The sequence below is a fragment of the Trichomycterus rosablanca genome, chromosome 9 (assembly GCF_030014385.1).
Source record: "Trichomycterus rosablanca isolate fTriRos1 chromosome 9, fTriRos1.hap1, whole genome shotgun sequence".
NCBI classification, from domain to species: domain Eukaryota; kingdom Metazoa; phylum Chordata; class Actinopteri; order Siluriformes; family Trichomycteridae; genus Trichomycterus; species Trichomycterus rosablanca.
Window position 1 is genome coordinate 4317114 of NC_085996.1, and position 14908 is coordinate 4332021.

The 14908-nt window shown below is 44.2% G+C and overlaps 1 protein-coding gene across 2 annotated transcripts in view; it reads left to right on the forward strand.

Moving 5' to 3' along the window:
• The first annotated feature begins 3095 nt into the window (after nt 1–3095).
• The window catches only part of rbm25b (RNA binding motif protein 25b), a 24914-nt gene continuing 13101 nt past the window's right edge, over nt 3096–14908 (forward strand). Inside the window, exons 1-9 of one of the 2 annotated variants that reach the window (XM_063001694.1) lie at nt 3096–3181; nt 4713–4836; nt 5758–5807; nt 6130–6300; nt 7931–7988; nt 8084–8244; nt 8414–8602; nt 10634–10717; nt 14592–14854. In XM_063001694.1, the coding sequence (XP_062857764.1) occupies nt 4731–4836; nt 5758–5807; nt 6130–6300; nt 7931–7988; nt 8084–8244; nt 8414–8602; nt 10634–10717; nt 14592–14854 (1082 nt within the window). In that variant the 5' untranslated portion in view covers nt 3096–3181; nt 4713–4730. The remainder of the gene's footprint in view (nt 3182–4712; nt 4837–5757; nt 5808–6129; nt 6301–7930; nt 7989–8083; nt 8245–8413; nt 8603–10633; nt 10718–14591; nt 14855–14908) is intronic. The other variant, XM_063001695.1, reaches the window with a different exon arrangement.

Here is a 14908-nt window from a genome sequence, read left to right on the forward strand (position 1 = left end):
GTCTGTGATTTATTTTTTTTCTACAAAATTAAACAATTGACAGAACATCTTCCAAGAGTGGTGATTCCATAATTTTTGCCAGGGGTTGTATATATGTGTGTATATACAGTATATAGACATATACAGTATATGTGTATATAAATATATGCATGTATACAGTTTATATACAGTGTATCACAAAAGTGAGTACACCCCTCACATTTCTGCAGATATTTAAGTATATCTTTTCATGGGACAACACTGACAAAATGACACTTTGACACAATGAAAAGTAGTCTGTGTGCAGCTTATATAACAGTGTAAATTTATTCTTCCCTCAAAATAACTCAATACACAGCCATTAATGTCTAAACCACCGGCAACAAAAGTGAGTACACCCCTAAGAGACTACACCCCTAAATGTCCAAACTGAGCACTGCTTGTCATTTTCCCTCCAAAATGTCATGTGACTCGTTAGTGTTACTAGGTCTCAGGTGTGCATAGGGAGCAGGTGTGTTCAATTTAGTAGTACAGCTCTCACACTTTCTCATACTGGTCACTGAAAGTTCCAACATGGCACCTCATGGCAAAGAACTCTCTGAGGATCTTAAAAGACGAATTGTTGCGCTACATGAAGATGGCCAAGGCTAAAAGAAGATTGCCAACACCCTGAAACTGAGCTGCAGCACAGTGGCCAAGATCATCCAGCGTTTTAAAAGAGCAGGGTCCACTCAGAACAGACCTCGCGTTGGTCGTCCAAAGAAGCTGAGTGCACGTGCTCAGCGTCACATCCAACCGCTGTCTTTAAAAGATAGGCGCAGGAGTGCTGTCAGCATTGCTGCAGAGATTGAAAAGGTGGGGGGTCAGCCTGTCAGTGCTCAGACCATACGCCGCACACTACATCAAATTGGTCTGCATGACTGTCACCCCAGAAGGAAGCCTCTTCTGAAGTCTCTACACAAGAAAGCCCGCAAACAGTTTGCTGAAGACATGTCAACAAAGGACATGGATTACTGGAACCATGTCCTATGGTCTGATGAGACCAAGATTAATTTGTTTGGTTTAGATGGTCTCAAGCATGTGTGGCGGCAATCAGGTGAGGAGTACAAAGATAAGTGTGTCATGCCTACAGTCAAGCATGGTGGTGGGAATGCCATGGTCTGGGGCTGCATGAGTGCAGCAGGTGTTGGGGAGTTACATTTCATTGAGGGACACATGAACTCCAATATGTACTGTGAAATACTGAAGCAGAGCATGATCCCCTCCCTCCGGAAACTGGGTCGCAGGGCAGTGTTCCAGCATGATAATGACCCCAAACACACCTCTAAGACGACCACTGCTTTATTGAAGAGGCTGAAGGTAAAGGTGATGGACTGGCCAAGCATGTCTCCAGACCTAAACCCAATAGAACATCTTTGGGGCATCCTCAAGCGGAAGGTGGAGGAGCGCAAAGTCTCGAATATCCGCCAGCTCCGTGATGTCGTCATGGAGGAGTGGAAAAGCATTCCAGTGGCAACCTGTGAAGCTCTGGTAAACTCCATGCCCAGGAGAGTTAAGGCAGTTCTGGGAAATAATGATGGCCACACAAAATATTGACACTTCAGGAACTTTCACTAAGGGGTGTACTCACTTTTGTTGCCGGTGGTTTAGACATTAATGGCTGTATATTGAGTTATTTTGAGGGAAGAATAAATTTACACTGTTATATAAGCTGCACACAGACTACTTTTCATTGTGTCAAAGTGTCATTTTGTCAGTGTTGTCCCATGAAAAGATATACTTAAATATCTGCAGAAATGTGAGGGGTGTACTCACTTTTGTGATACACTGTATATATATATATATATATATATATATATATATATATATATATATATATATATATATATATATATATATATATACACATATACAGTATGTGTGTGTGTATATGTATGTATTTGTGTATAGTAATCACATCTCTATAGCATTATGTTGCACAGTTTCTGCAGTACTTTCTACACACTTGTTCACTTTAAATTGTTTCTATTTTTTAAATTATAATTATAATTTTCTACATTTTTACATTTTAAAAAACCTTTCTATATTTTTTGTATAAATATATATTTTGACTATTTTGTGGATTTTGTAACTAATGTGGCTGAGCAGTCACAAAAGCATTTCACTGCCAGTTGTACTGTGTATGACTGTATGTGACAAATAAACCTTGATTTGATTTGGTAACTGGATACAACTAGATTGGTTGAAAATCCATAAATATTGTGATTGTGATTAAATTGTGTGTGTGTGTGTGTGTGTGTGTGTGTGTGTGTGTGTGTGTGTGTTAAGAAAGAAAACAAATTACTGCCTTTTGTTTTGCTTTCCATTTTCCTGTAATTGAGGTACATAATAAAACACAGACAAATTGTCTGCATAATCAGAGAGTGCTGCCAGGTGCTAAACCGGCCTGCCTGCACTTCAGACCTGTCCCTTGTTAAACTTGCGGTTCAGGATTGCAAAGCTAAAGACTTGATTAACAGAGAAATTACAAATAAAACGGTGATGTAACTGATAAACAGGCTACTGTGCCAACTATTTTGGACATGTTGTGGGCATTCATAATAAAAACAATTATTCAAAACAAACATATATGAAATCAAAATGAAGGTTAAAGAGAATCCACAAATCACTGTTTTTTTGTTTGTTTTATTTAGATTTTTTTTGTCATTAATAAAGAAATCTGTGCTGTACTGAGGACTTTTACTGTCTGGATAATCACAGAATGCTGCCAGGTGCTAGACCGGCCTGCCTGCACTTCAGACCTTTCTTGTTAAATTGTGGTGCAGGATTGCAAAGCTAAAGACTTGATTAACAGTGAAATTGCAAATAATTGTATTGTAAACGTGCATTAGTCAGCATTTAAACGTAAAGGTTATGTAACAGTGATAAATAGGCTACTGACATGTTGTGGTCATTCATAATGAAGGAAATTATTCCGAGTAAACATATATGAAATGAAATTAAGGTTATAAAGAACCCACTGTGCACTGACTTTGTTGTTTTTATTCTCATTTTTGTCATTAATAAAGAAATCTGTGCTGTACTGAGGACTTTTATTGTATGTAGCGGAAACACCGGCGCTCTGATCTCTCTTTACACCGCTTTTCATCCACTCACATTCATTCTACCTTATATCAGAAAAAGATCGGTTTAACCGCTCCGGGTGAGTAAATTACTCATTAATAATCCTTTAATCAATGTTTAAAACGTGTGTGTTCGTGTTCGGCGTGTTTAAACGCAATAACGAGGGATTTAAAGCGTCGAGCGGCACGAGTTAGCAGCATGTAGCTTAGCATGCTAACAAGGCTCGCGGATGCTAATTAGCCAGTTAGCTCGCTGTGCTGTTGAGCTACAAACACGTTACACGTTCAAACAATTATACTGAAATAATAAACCCTTCATAAACAGCACTTATAATTTAAATAGAATGTAGTTTGCCTGTTTGATATTAGCTAGCAACGTTTAGCTTTTTTATAACCGTCATACTGTATGAAGCGCAGATATTAAAAAGTAATCTGTAATGTGTGGTCACAGTGTTCCGTACGTTTTTTTAAAAGTACTATTACACGTCAGTTTGACAACATATTATCTATAAAATGATTCCGGTCACCTCAGTGATGTCTCACTGCAGTAAAGCACTCAATTTGAGTAAGATGAATCGAAAATAAAAGCCAGTATTCACTACCTGACTGGGTGTATGGGTCACCAGTAGTGTTAACAGTAATCCGTACACCCCAGGTGTACTATTATAGTTCCTGTCTTGTTTAGCTCTGAGGTAAATACAGTATATAAATACACATTCACTGCGTTTATGTATGCTGGACAATGAATTTAGGGTTAAGGGCCTTGCTCAGGGGTCCAACAGTGCAGCCTGGCAGTAATGGGGCTTGAACCAAAGACCTTCTGATTACTAATCCAGGACCTAACCACTGAGTTAAAGCCACCCTAAATAATCTATATTTATGACATTTAGCAGGTGAGTTTTAATTGTGATTGAATACTGCTCATGTAACTAAGGGTTAAGGGCCTTGCTCAGGGGTCCAACGGTGGCAGCTTTGTACCAGAACAAAAGCATTGACTTCTACCCTATCCCCAACACTTTTAGGTACGGTATGTGAGTATACAGTTACTGACTGTAGCCCATCTGTTGCACCGTTCACCCAATCACCGGATGTTTGTGTGGTGGACCATACTCAGCACTGCCTTGACATGGTAATGTGTGCTCTTCTGGTATGAGTGTAGCAGGCGCAGCAGTGTTGTTGGGATTTTAAACACCTCAACGTCAATGCTGGGAGAAGAATCATGCTCCCCTATAGAGCTTGTAGCCACAACCTGACGAAAGTATTCACACCCCATACATTTGGAATACCCTAGCAACCACCGAAAAAGCACTTATCGATCGCCTAGAATCCTGAAGCACTTGTTGTTCTGACCTAATGGAAATGTATAGATTTATTGACGACAGGCCTGTCGGCTATTAAATAGACACCGTTAGACACCGGGTTTAATATCCCTGACATATTATCGACCGTTCCAAGTGGTGATGCCACGTCATGCTCAAAACGTTTGCTGTAAACACAGACTGAACCCGTCAAACTGAATACGTCACAACTGGCTGTGATTGGTTAATAAAGGATGTCTAGATGTGGATTCCAATCAATTCTAATGACCTCTTTCTTCTGTTGTTGTTGTAGGTGGGTGAACTACCCAAGATGTCCTTCCCTCCACATCTCAACCGGCCGCAAATGGCCATCCCTACCATGCCCCCTGGTATCCCCCCTCCACAGTTTGCTGGATTTCCTCCAACGATGCCGCCAGGTAGGTTCATCTAAAATCTCCTCTTCATGTGTACTTGTATATACACTGATCAGCCATAACATTAAAACCACCTCCTTGTTTCTACACTCACTGTCCATGTTATCAGCTCCACTTACCATAGAGAAGCACTTTGTAGTTCTACAATTACTGACTGTAGTCCATCTGTTTCTCTACATACTTTTAACCTCCTTTCATGCTGTTCTTCAATGGTCAGGACCCCCACAGGACCACCACAGAGCAGGTATTATTTAGGTGGTGGATCATTCTCAGCACTGCAGCGACACTGACATGGTGGTGGTGTGTTAGTGTGTGTTGTGCTGGTATGAGTGGGTCGTGTCCACTCACTGTCCACTCTATTAGACACTCCTACCTAGTCGGTCCACCTTGTAGATGTAAAGTCAGAGATGATCGCTCATCTATTGCTGCTGTTTGAGTCGCTCATCTTCTAGACCTTCATCAGTGCTCACAGGACGCTGTTGGCTGGATGTTTTTGGTCGGTGGACTATTCTCAGTCCAGCAGTGACAGTGAGGTGTTTAAAATCTCCAGCAGCACTGCTGTGTCTGATCCACTCATACCAGCACAACACACACTAACACACCACCACCATGTCAGTGTCACTGCAGTGCTGAGAATGATCCGCCACCTAAATAATACCTGCTCTGTGGTGGTCCTGACCATTGAAGAACAGCATGAAAGGAGGTTAAAAGTATGTAGAGAAACAGATGGACTACAGTCAGTAAGTGTAGAACTACAAAGTGCTTCTCTATGGTAAGTGGAGCTGATAACATGGACAGTGAGTGTAGGAACAAGGAGGTGGTTTTAATGTTATGGCTGATCGGTGTAAAGTATACTGGAACACAGTCTCTTATTTCAGGGGTGTTACACGTGCTTTGACTGATTTCCACTCTTTACCTCTACAGGAACCCCGATGATTCCAGTTCACATGGGCATCATGGCCCCGGCGCCCGCGGTAAAAGCTTCTGCTGCTTCTCACGACTGAAGAATATTTTGTTTTCCATGATTTACACTAATTTATATTGATTATGTTCTAAAAATTGCTTTAATGCTGTCAGACACCAGTGGTATTGTATACAAATCAAATCTTCTGCACATTTACTCTTCCATAATAGAGACTTTTATCTTTTTTATTCTAATATGTAACATCCTGGTGGTTTAGGTTCTTCCACGTGTCGTTCCTTTAACATTAGAAGTCTGTAATGTTGCATCAATGGACAATGAAAGAGAAACGTAAGGAAACTAAGCACTAAAATCTCGTCTCGTCCGTTGAGCAGGTACTCGTACCCACCACCATGTCGGTGGTCAGTAAAGTAGCCGCCCCGAGGAAAGAAGCTCCACTCCCACGCCTCAAGGAACCGGACGAGAACAGCGGTCCCACAACCACCGTGTTCGTAGGAAACATCTCGGAGAAGGCTTCAGACATGCTGATCAGACAGCTGCTGTCGGTGAGTGGTGGTGCTCGTATGCGGTGTCCCGGTTTGTGCCAGTGTGAACCTGTTATGCGCTGAAGTTGTCCCTGTAAAGGGGAATGTACATGTCTCCTGCAAAAGTATACACACCCCTGATCCGGTGCCCCCTTTTTATTTATTTTCTATAAAATGTTACCAGGAGTGTCCAAACCTTTGCAGTCTTGAGCTTTTATTGATTTTAGTAGATCTTTTTGACTAATGGTATAGACGGTACTGACTGACAGTATCCAGTATCACCTGACGGTACTGACTGATAGTATCCAGTATCGACAGACACTGTTGACTGACATTAGTATTGACAGTACTGACTGATAGTATCGACTGACACTATCTACTGACATTAGGATTAACAGTATTGATTGACAGTATCCAGTATGTACTGATGGTATTAACAGTACTGACTAACAGTATTGACAGTATTGCTAGTACTGCAGGGCTCTAGAGTGCGACCAATTTGGTCGCACATGCGACCTAATTTCTCAATGGTGCGACTAAAAAAAATCTCAGGTCGCACCGGTGCGACCAGGCATCCGAGGGAAGAAAAACCCAGACACACATTAGGCCAATATCATGGTCTAAACCAATCAGAGATAGCGAAGGGCGGGACATTATTGTAGCGGTGATATGTGAGCGACATTCAGCTCAGCCAATCAGAAAGCAGCACCAGGTTTATACACGTGCGTTCGGATGTTCTGCAGTTAGTTTAGTTTTGTATATGAGACTCGCTGGATGTCCCCAGAATGGAAGTTCGGGTTCTGGAGCTCGGCGGTGTAAAGTGTTGTAACGCTCACTTAAGTCCTGACTAAACAGTTAAAGTGACTCGACCCTGTCGTGTGCCTTTATTCCCACACCTCCACCACCGCACAGCAAAAGACCCGCAGCATCCCCACCGGACAGCGGCTAGGTGAGCCGACCCTCTACAGTAGCAAGGGGCTAATGCTAGCGGTAAAGTGCCGCGATAGTGAAAGTAAAAATACGACAATATTTTCGTTAAGTAAAATATAAAAATAACTAAAAGACCAAAATATATTACAATACATGTAGTCAAAATACGCAGTGAGTGCACCGCAAGCGATTTTGGGAATCTGTGTAAAAGATTCAGTAAAGCCGATAATATAATGCACTGCATTTAAGATTGCACTCTAACACTCTATTGCCTGTGTGGACAGTGATTTAAAAAAAAAAAAGTGAACCTGTAAAACTGCGGTGTTAAATGCGATGCGGTCGAAAATTTGGGTGCACCTAACTTTTGTGCTGGTGCACCTAAGAAAAAAAGTTAGGCGCACCAGTGCAACCAGTGCAAAAAGTTAGTCTAGAGCCCTGTACTGTCTGACGGTATCCAGTATCGACTGACGGTAGTATTGACAACTTTGACAGTACTCCCCGACAGTATTCAGAATTGATATTTCAAAAGTACTGACAGTGTTTACTGAGAGTACTGACAAAAAAAGAGTGATCTGTAGCCTCACGAGCAGATCACATTTATTTACCTCGTGCATCGGCACCTATGTTTCTACATAAATCGGTGCTCAAGAAGTTGGGGGCACTGTAAGCTGATGTTTTCCAGCTGGATCTGTCCTGAATTTTTCATTTCTATGTCTTTCAGAAATGTGGCCTGGTGTTAAGTTGGAAACGTGTTCAGGGGGCTTCAGGAAAACTACAAGGTACCAAAAATGTCATGCTTTAATATCAATAAATGCCGTCCTGCTGCTGCGGTGTTCTGATGTTGGTGTCGCCTTCTCATCCGTGTGCGCATCAGCGTTTGGTTTCTGCGAGTACAAGGAGCCCGAGTCCACGCTGCGCGCTCTGCGGCTGCTGCACGAACTGCAAGTGGGAGACAAGAACCTGCTGGTGAAGGTGGACGCCAAAACCAAAGCGCAGCTGGACGAGTGGAAGGCCAAGAAGAAGAGCTCTAACGGGGTGTGTACTAAAAACGTGATGGAGACATTAGTATTGTTAATATTTAATTCTAATGAATAAGAAATATGTGGATCGAGACACAGCCTGGCAGATGACGGGTAAAAATAATCGCAATCCGACAATGCACATCCGTGCTTAAACATGCCCCCCCGTCCTGATTTGTCTTTAGCAGAACAGCACGACTGAGGAAGGTGCCGAGGAGGAAGAGGATGCTCTGGACGAGGAGACGCAAAAACGAGACCAGATGGTAAAGGGCGCCATCGACGGCCTGATCCGCGAGTACTCGACAGAGCTCAGCGCGTCCTCTCAGGAGGACGAGGCCAGCAGGCGCAAGAAGAAAAAAGAGAAAAAGGAAGAGGTGAGCTGGACTTTCAGTATGTTTCAGGTACGATTGGCTGTGCCTGTATGTAGGAAGAAAGGTCGGGAATTCATCACTGTGGTCCTCTGCTGTATGGTCACGGCACTTGCACTAGCAATGGATGATCTGGAGCGCTCAGAGTAGTGTTGTGCGACACTACAAAATTTAGTATCGATCCGATACCAAGTAAATACTATAGTGATACTTTTTAATGTATAAAAGCAGTTTATTTACTTGTATTTAGGGGAGAGCAGTGTGTCATGATTTATAAGGGAAATGTATCATCAATATGCCATGACCACTAAATGATTTTGTGATTTTTGCTTTCTACTGATAATTAGTTAAACATGTACTTGTTAAAATCCAGGACAAACTACATGAGGTTCACCCCAACATCCGGAATAAATAAATAAAAAAACGCTATGGAAAACGTACAGATGCCGCTCGGGTGGCGCAGCGGTAAAAAAGACACGCTGCAACCAGAGCTGGATTCTGAGTACGTGGTATCGAATCCAGCTCTGCCTCCCCGGTTCGAGGCCGAGTGGCTGTATGAGCAACGATTGGCCGGTTGCTCAGTTGGGGGGGCGGGACAAAGAACCGGATGTGGGTCTCTCTCTGTCAGAATGCGATTACGACCTCTGCCGGCTGATTACAGGCGCCTGCACAGGGATGAAGAAGAGCGCCCTTAGGGTGTGTCTCTCCTCATGCAACGCTAGGTGGCGCCACACTCATCAATGTGCGGTTGGCAAAAATGCATCCGGCTGCTGCTCATGTTTCGGAGGGGATGTGGGTTAGCTTCGATCCCCTCGGTCAGGGCGGGGTTCGGCATAGACGGAGAGGAAGCACGATGCAAGCACGTTTCCACCAGTTTTTGAGAACCAAGCCTCCGTCATCATCGGTGGGCGTTACATAATGAAAGTTAAGAGCAGTAATATCATGGCGGAGCGTGTGGATTATGTGCGAGCGTTTGTGCTGCTTTTACAGATGTTTGTTTTTATGTAAAAAGCAGCGATCTAACAATCGGTGATAAGAAGTGTTTGTCTCGGTTGTTGTTTTCTTTAGTTCATTAACGCGAGAGGAGTTTTGAGCTTTGATTTCACCGCGACTCTCGTCACAGATAGCCGATTTGTTCAGCGCTCGACTTGAGCGGTGAAACATCATTAAAGTTCCACGACACGAACATCCATCTGTGTGAAATAACCATCAAACCCCGTCTAAAATACCACGTGTATCTGTGTTTAGCTGGATTTACTTCTCGTGTGTTTATGCAGCTCGGGGAGTTGAAAAAGCTTCACGCTTTATTTTTCACGTTAAGCGGCATTCGTTCTGTAAACTGGCTCGAAATGTAATCAGGAGAAGTTTAAAAGATAAAAATGCAGCATTAAGCTCCATACGAGACTCCAGCTGACGCCGCCATAGCTGCTGTCGCTATGCTGTACAACATGACACGCCCACAGGTGATGGGCTGAAAAACCAAGTATTCTGTGGTGCCAGATTGGCCCGCCAGTTCGCTGTCTGGAACCTCTTTTTTTCGGTGGAAACACGCGGAACCGGTTCAAAGTGAAGTTCGGGAACCGGAACGGGCTCCGTGCCGCGTCGGTGGAAAAGGGGTAACTTTGCGTAGACTGCCACATACCCATCATCACCCTAAAACACGTCTTGATCGAATGCCCAAAATACAACAGTGAAACACAAAAACTACATGCGCCCAATACATTAAAAGTAATTTTCACCAAAGGAAATTTATTCAGAAATAATCCTCAATTTCCTTAATAATATTAAACTCGAAACAACTTAAAAATAAAGTACACGAACAAACTTCACTGCCTCACTGTTACGTGTGTTTGCTCTCTCTCGGTGTTGCCGTGTCACGAAACACGGTCATGATTCCACCCGGAGGGAACTGGAGATGACTAAATTGGGATGAAATTGCTATATCAGAATAGTATATCGCAGCCGACTCGAGAGTACAGGGGGTTCTTTACACTCCAGTTTTGTGAATAAGATTTGTTCTTCTTGATCTTTACTCAGGAGGACATCAACGCCATAGACATGGAGGAGGACAAGCGCGATTTGATCTCCAGGGAGATCAACAAATTCCGCGACACCCACAAGGTAACGCATCTATTAAGTTCTTACGAGTCGCATCGCAGGTAGAGCCACAAACAAGTGCACGTAGCTTAAACCAATCAACCAGCTTTATTGATGAGCGACTTTACTGGGCTGGACACAGATAGGCTGAACGTCACCAGAGAGTCAGTTCTCTGACCAATACATCCAGTCTGTTAGACTCAGACTGGGATTAAACCTAGTCCTCATCACTGCTGAGCTCTCCAGCTCTGCTACACGGACATGGCAGGGTTTCTCATCGCTGCTGCGCTTGCGGCCTCTACTGGCCGGTCGAGGCACTGCAGTATGGAGAGCAGTGCATGACATTTACATTTACATTTACATTTTCTGCATTTAGCAGACGCTCTTATCCAGAGCGACTTACAGAAGTGCTTCTATAGTGAACATTTCATTTCTCAAGTTTTAGTAAACAGTCAAAGAACACAAATCTGCTGAAACAAAGTGTTTTTTTTTTTAAAGTGTTTAGTAAAAAGGTGATGAAGGTTTTTAATCGTTTTTTAAAGACAGCAAGAGACTCAGATGTTCGGACAGACAGAGGAAGTTCATTCCACTACTTGGGCGCTAGAACAGAGAAGAGCCTTGATGCTCGTCTTCCTTTAGTCCTGGATGGAGGTTCAAGTCGAGCGAGACTAGAGGCTCGGAGGTTGCGTGGTACAGAGCGGGGTTTGATTAAACCACGAAGGTAGCTTGGGTCTGGTCCATTTTTGGCTTTGTAGGCAAGCGTCAGTGTTTTAAACTGAATGCGTGCAGCTACAGGAAGCCAGTGAAGAGAACGCAGCAGTGGGGTGATGTGGCAGCAGTGGGGTGATGTGGCAGTGTTTGGGCTGGTTAAAAACCAGACGGGCCGCTGCATTTTAAATGAGCTGCAAGGGTTTAATAGTGGACATGGGAGCTCCAGCCAGGAGGGAGTTGCAGTAGTCTAACCGTGCATGACTCTCCATACGTGATACCGATCCATTTGTGAACCTCGTGCAGGTGAAAAGAAGCGGTTGGGAGTCGCACACATGTCGGAGGGGCTCGGCTCGGCCCGCCTCGCCTCGCCTCGCTTAGGATTGAGCTCTGCGGCAGTGGAGGGGATACAACTGGGGAATTGAATATGACTAGACTGGGAGAAAACAGACTTCTGCTGAAGTTAAAGTGGAACAGTCGTAACATTATACTTAATAGAGATAAAGTGAAATAGAGATAGCAAAACAGAGCGAGAGAGCAATACAGACAGAACTAAGCGATCAGATTATAGATACTTTGAATTAAAGCGGTTTTACTCGAGGACTAGGTTTAATCTCAGTCCCAGAGACCGTCCGTATTAGTCCTGGATTAGCTGATTGTGTGAATTGGATATAAAGAAATCCTCAATCTCCAGCTTATCAGACTTGAGTCAGAAATAAAAATGCTTGCACGTAATGTAAACTTCCCTCTTAAGCTAATCTGTTCATTAAACCCCACCATTATGATAGAGATCATATGGTGACTAAAGCAAGATGAATCTCTCAGCTTTGGAAAAAGTTGCAAGGATAGGATGTAAGTATGAGCTCTCTATTATCCTCTACGTAAACTGGGCGCCCCCTTCAGGGGGACTCGCACGGGGGCAGCCGGGCAGTCACTGTGGGGTAAATTCGGCAGTAAATCGGGGCTGGGGAATTTCATTTTTCATTTTCTTTCATTTTAACTCAAATTGCCGTGCATATTCGATCTTCGGACTCGATCTTTCCGGGCTTTTCCGGTCCCCAGGTGGCCGGTGAACCTGTGCTTGTCCTCCGTATTTCTGATGTTGATGCTATAAATGATTACAGCTGACTAAATAACCACTGAATCGTGGCACAGTTGTGTCACGGACAATGTGACAGTAGGGGGCGCCCTTCCACAGCACGCGGACACTGAAGACTCGCCAGGTATGTGCCAGATCTGTTTGTGTGTGTGTGTGTGTGTGTGTGTGTGTGTGTGTGTGTGTGTGTGTGTGTGTATGAGCATTTCATCCTCCCTGTTTGCTTGTGCTCACCTCTGTTAGAACTTCTCGCTCCACTGAACTTCGGTTTTCTTCTCGTGTGTCGGGTTAGGATTCGTCCGTGCGCGCTTAGCGAGGCCGATGTGGCAGCAAATAGGCGGAGACTCGCTGCAGAATTGCCGCGAGGTTGGGAAGGAGTTTGTTAGGGGGACGGCGCTGGTCGGGGAGGCCAGGTTGTGATGATTTGAGCATGTGCAGAAGATGGATGAGAGTAGAAAATTGTCTGGAAGGTTCTGGCTAGTGTGTATATCCAGTAGCGAACCGTGAGCCCTCGAACAGTCGTGCCAACTCGGCTCCGCAGACAGGTATCATTGCAGCCGGCACAGCGGGTGGAACTCGTCATAAAGATAAGAATAACAAAGCCCGCTTATTTAGAGGACGGTCCGTTAATTTTACTGTATCACCAGCCAATAGCAGAGAGTGGGCATCCTTAATCTAACCCAAATTAAATAGGCAGGTATGACGTCTACATCAACTCCGATTGTCTGGTTGAGGAACACATGGAGCATAGCATACAATGTAAAGGCTCTCTGTAAAGATCTGCCACACGCTGAGGATCAAAACGTGATCTAGCCCTGGTCTTTTGGTTATACTGTTCCACACACACTTGTGATGCTTCCTGTCTCCATGAAGCCTAAACGATTCGGCCTTTAAAGTCGTATCAGCACCTAGAGGTAACGGTGAGGTCTTAAAGTCTTACGAAAGAGGACATAGACCGCCAAGGGAGCTGAGGATGTTCTCACCCTCTAGCCAAGGTGGATTTAACAGACGTTAGACGTTTAAGACGTTAGAATCATCCGCTTGTTCTTTTCACCTCCTCTCAATCATCTCATGTTCTGTCTCTTGCTGCTTTTCTTCTTTCCCTCCTTACTTCATTCATTCTCCCATGCGGAACACCCACGGTTATCTGGATTCACCTTTGGACTAAAGCAAATGTAGACCGGTACTTTAGTGCTGTTTTATTTAAGCTAAAACACACACACACACACACACACACACCCGTGGCTGTTCTGCCGGGTAACGTTTTCACACTCGAGTCGATCCGCTGAGGACCCCAGAAGCCGCCGAACTGGGTAAGCCAGCCTCTACGAATTCATTTGTTGCTCTTTCTATCCGAACGCAGAGATCGACAAGTACATTGTGCAGAATGTGGACAGAATGTGTATATCTCTAATTTCCTTCGGGATCAATAAAGTATCTATCTATCTATCTATCTATATCTATATTTTTATTTTTATTTTGAAAGTTGTCTGTGATATCGTCATGTCAGAAGAAACCCGGTCGTTTTTCATGATTTGTGAATTTCTGCAAATGCTCTTGACCTGCTTTTCCTCCCAGGCCTAACATAAAGGCTTGTAGGGGCAGCGAAGCTCTGAATCCGTAGCTCGACACCTGTAAGTCCAAAACAAACTAGTTTTACAAGGATTGAAGTCTTTCTGTTGATGATGTTAAGAGGTGGAAGCTTTTTTTACAGCGTCATGTTAACTGAATGTCTTCTATGTTGTATGAAATGTTGGAAGTAGGGATGAAAATAAAAAATAGTAAATAAATAAAGTGGTTTCCAGGTTTCTGTTGACCTGCGTGAGTATGCGAAGCTGCGAAAACGCAGGAGTACTCTCTGCAGACGATAACGATGACCAGCACGTCGTTTTTTAAATATTTATTCAATTGAATTAAAGATGGGCATCCTGCAGGATGTCTAAACACTCAGTAACTGGTCAGTTTTGCAGCCCTGACCGAGCACGGGAACTGTAAACCACTTCCACTCTTCAGTTCTAGACTAGCGTCATTCTGTACAGGCCGTTCCTTTTGCCCGAGCGAACGCCCATGCCGTGTTTCCGTCCCTCTCTGCAGAAACTCGAGGAGGAGAAGGGAAAGCGAGAGAAGGAACGGCAGGAGCTGGAGCGAGAGCGGCGCGACCGGGACAAGGAGCGTGAACGCGAGCGGGAGAGGAGAGAGCGCGAGAGGGAGAAGGACCGCGAGCGCGAGAGGGAACGCGAGCGGGAAAGGGAACGCGAGAGGGACAGGGAGCGCGAGAGAGAGCGCGAACGGGAGCGAGAGAGAGAAAGAGACTGGGACAGGAGCCGGGACCACAGCGAGGCACGCAGCAGATCCAGGTGAGTCCCAAAGCGCAAACCATGATCTGAATCTGCATGAGTGTGGAATAAGCG